The sequence below is a fragment of the Mandrillus leucophaeus genome, unplaced genomic scaffold, assembly GCF_000951045.1.
Source record: "Mandrillus leucophaeus isolate KB7577 unplaced genomic scaffold, Mleu.le_1.0 Scaffold8, whole genome shotgun sequence".
NCBI classification, from domain to species: domain Eukaryota; kingdom Metazoa; phylum Chordata; class Mammalia; order Primates; family Cercopithecidae; genus Mandrillus; species Mandrillus leucophaeus.
Window position 1 is genome coordinate 1,802,385 of NW_012108696.1, and position 1,723 is coordinate 1,804,107.

Genomic DNA, 1,723 nt, shown 5'->3' on the forward strand with positions numbered 1-1,723 from the left:
AGGGAAGAGCTGAGGTGTTTGTTTTGATCTGTATCAGAAAATGAGGCAGGCACGGTGGCTCACACCTCCAGCACTTTGGGAGGCTGAGGCAGGAGGATTGCTTAAGGCCAAGAATTTGAGACCAGCCTGGGCAACATAGCAAGACCCCAATTTTTTATTTATTTTTTTTATTTATTTATTTTTTTTAGACGTAGTCTCGCTCTGTTGCCAGCCTGGAGTGCAGTGGCACAGTCTCGGCTCACTGCAACCTCTGCCTCCTGGGTTCAAGCGATTCTCCTGCCTCAGCCTCCTGAGTAACTGGGATCACAGGCGCGCACCACCACACATGGCTAATTTTTGTATTTTTAGTAGAGACGGGGTTTCACTGTGGTGGCCGGGCCAGTCTCAAACTCCTGACTTCAGGTGATCCACCCGCCTTGGCCTCCCTAAATGCTGGGATTACAGGCGTGAGCCACTGCACCTGGCCAGCAAGACTCTATCTTTAAAAAAAAAAAAAAAAAAAATTAGGCCAGAAAAATTAGGCCAAAAAATTAGCCAGAAGAGGCGGTGCACGCCTGTAGTCCCAGCTCCTCAGGAGGCTGGGGCAGGAGGTTCACTTGAGCCCAGGAGTTTGAGGCTACAGTGAGCCATGATCATGCCCCTGCACCCCAGCCTGGGTGACAGAGTAACTCTGTCTTTAAAAAAAAGAAAGAAAGAAAATGAATATGGGGCATGGGGAAGGAGAGATGGGGCCTCAGGGAGAACGGAGGGGCTGGGGGAGACATAAGGACACACACACACATGCACGCACTGTCCATGGCCACTATCTGTCCTGTGGAATGTGGCCCCCACCAGCTCTTACTGTCCTCACATGTCACCTGTCCCGGCCTTCACCCCAGCAGCTGAGGTTCCCGGAGTTTGTCCTGGGCTGGGAGCAGGAGGAAGCCCGGGAGTCAGAGGGCTCCCCGTTTCCTGGAGAAAGTGCCTGATCTTGTTTGTATTCAGGAGAGTGAACGAGAGACAAAAGCAAAGATTGAGACAAAGAGAGAGAGACGGAGACGGACGTTGGGAGAGACAGAAGGGCCAGGGAGAGAGAAAGAGAAAAAGAAACCAAAGACACATGGAAACAGAGATGATGCACAGAGAGGCAGATGGCCAGAACCCACGCCAACCCCCAGCACGCGCCCTGCCCCATCCAGCACCCACTGCACCCCTCTTGACGAGTGAGGAGACTGGGGCTCAGAGAGGTGCTGCAGCTCCCCGCGGTGACCCAACAGGGCCAGCCCCCGGCTCCCTACCTTACCCGGTCACAGGACCCCTTCTTCTCTAGAAAGCTCTCATAGTAGTGTGAAGGCAGGACACCTTTAGGCTTGGGGACCCGGGGTGGCCTCACGGCAGAGGCCATGGCAGGGCCAGGGTCTTCCGCCTGGCCTCTCCTTCCAGTGGGTGCCCCAGCTGGGCCAGAAAGCTGAGAAACAGGTTCCAAGGGAGTTTCCTGTGTCAGCCCGTCAACTCCCTCCCCTGCCAGGGCTGGGCAGAGGCTGAGCCGGGCAGGTCCATGATCCTAGGGAAATCCCCGCCTCTCTGGCATGGAACCAAGAAGAAAGAGAATGTATACGTTTACTTTTTTTTTTTGAGACAGAGTCTTGCTCTGTTGCCCAGACTGCTCACTGCAAGCTCCACCTTCCGGGTTCACACCATTCTCCTGCCTCAGCCTCCCAAGTAGCTGGGACTACAGGCGCCC

The 1,723-nt window shown here is 54.7% G+C and overlaps 1 protein-coding gene across 2 annotated transcripts in view; it reads right to left on the minus strand.

Annotated features, from left to right (window-relative positions):
* The window catches only part of STAP2 (signal transducing adaptor family member 2), an 18,083-nt gene extending 16,581 nt beyond the window's left edge, over positions 1-1,502 (minus strand). For both annotated transcript variants that reach the window (XM_011967362.1, XM_011967361.1), the window contains exon 1: positions 1,283-1,502. In XM_011967362.1, the coding sequence (XP_011822752.1) occupies positions 1,283-1,384 (102 nt within the window). In that variant the 5' untranslated portion in view covers positions 1,385-1,502. The remainder of the gene's footprint in view (positions 1-1,282) is intronic.
* Positions 1,503-1,723: the final 221 nt, after the last annotated feature.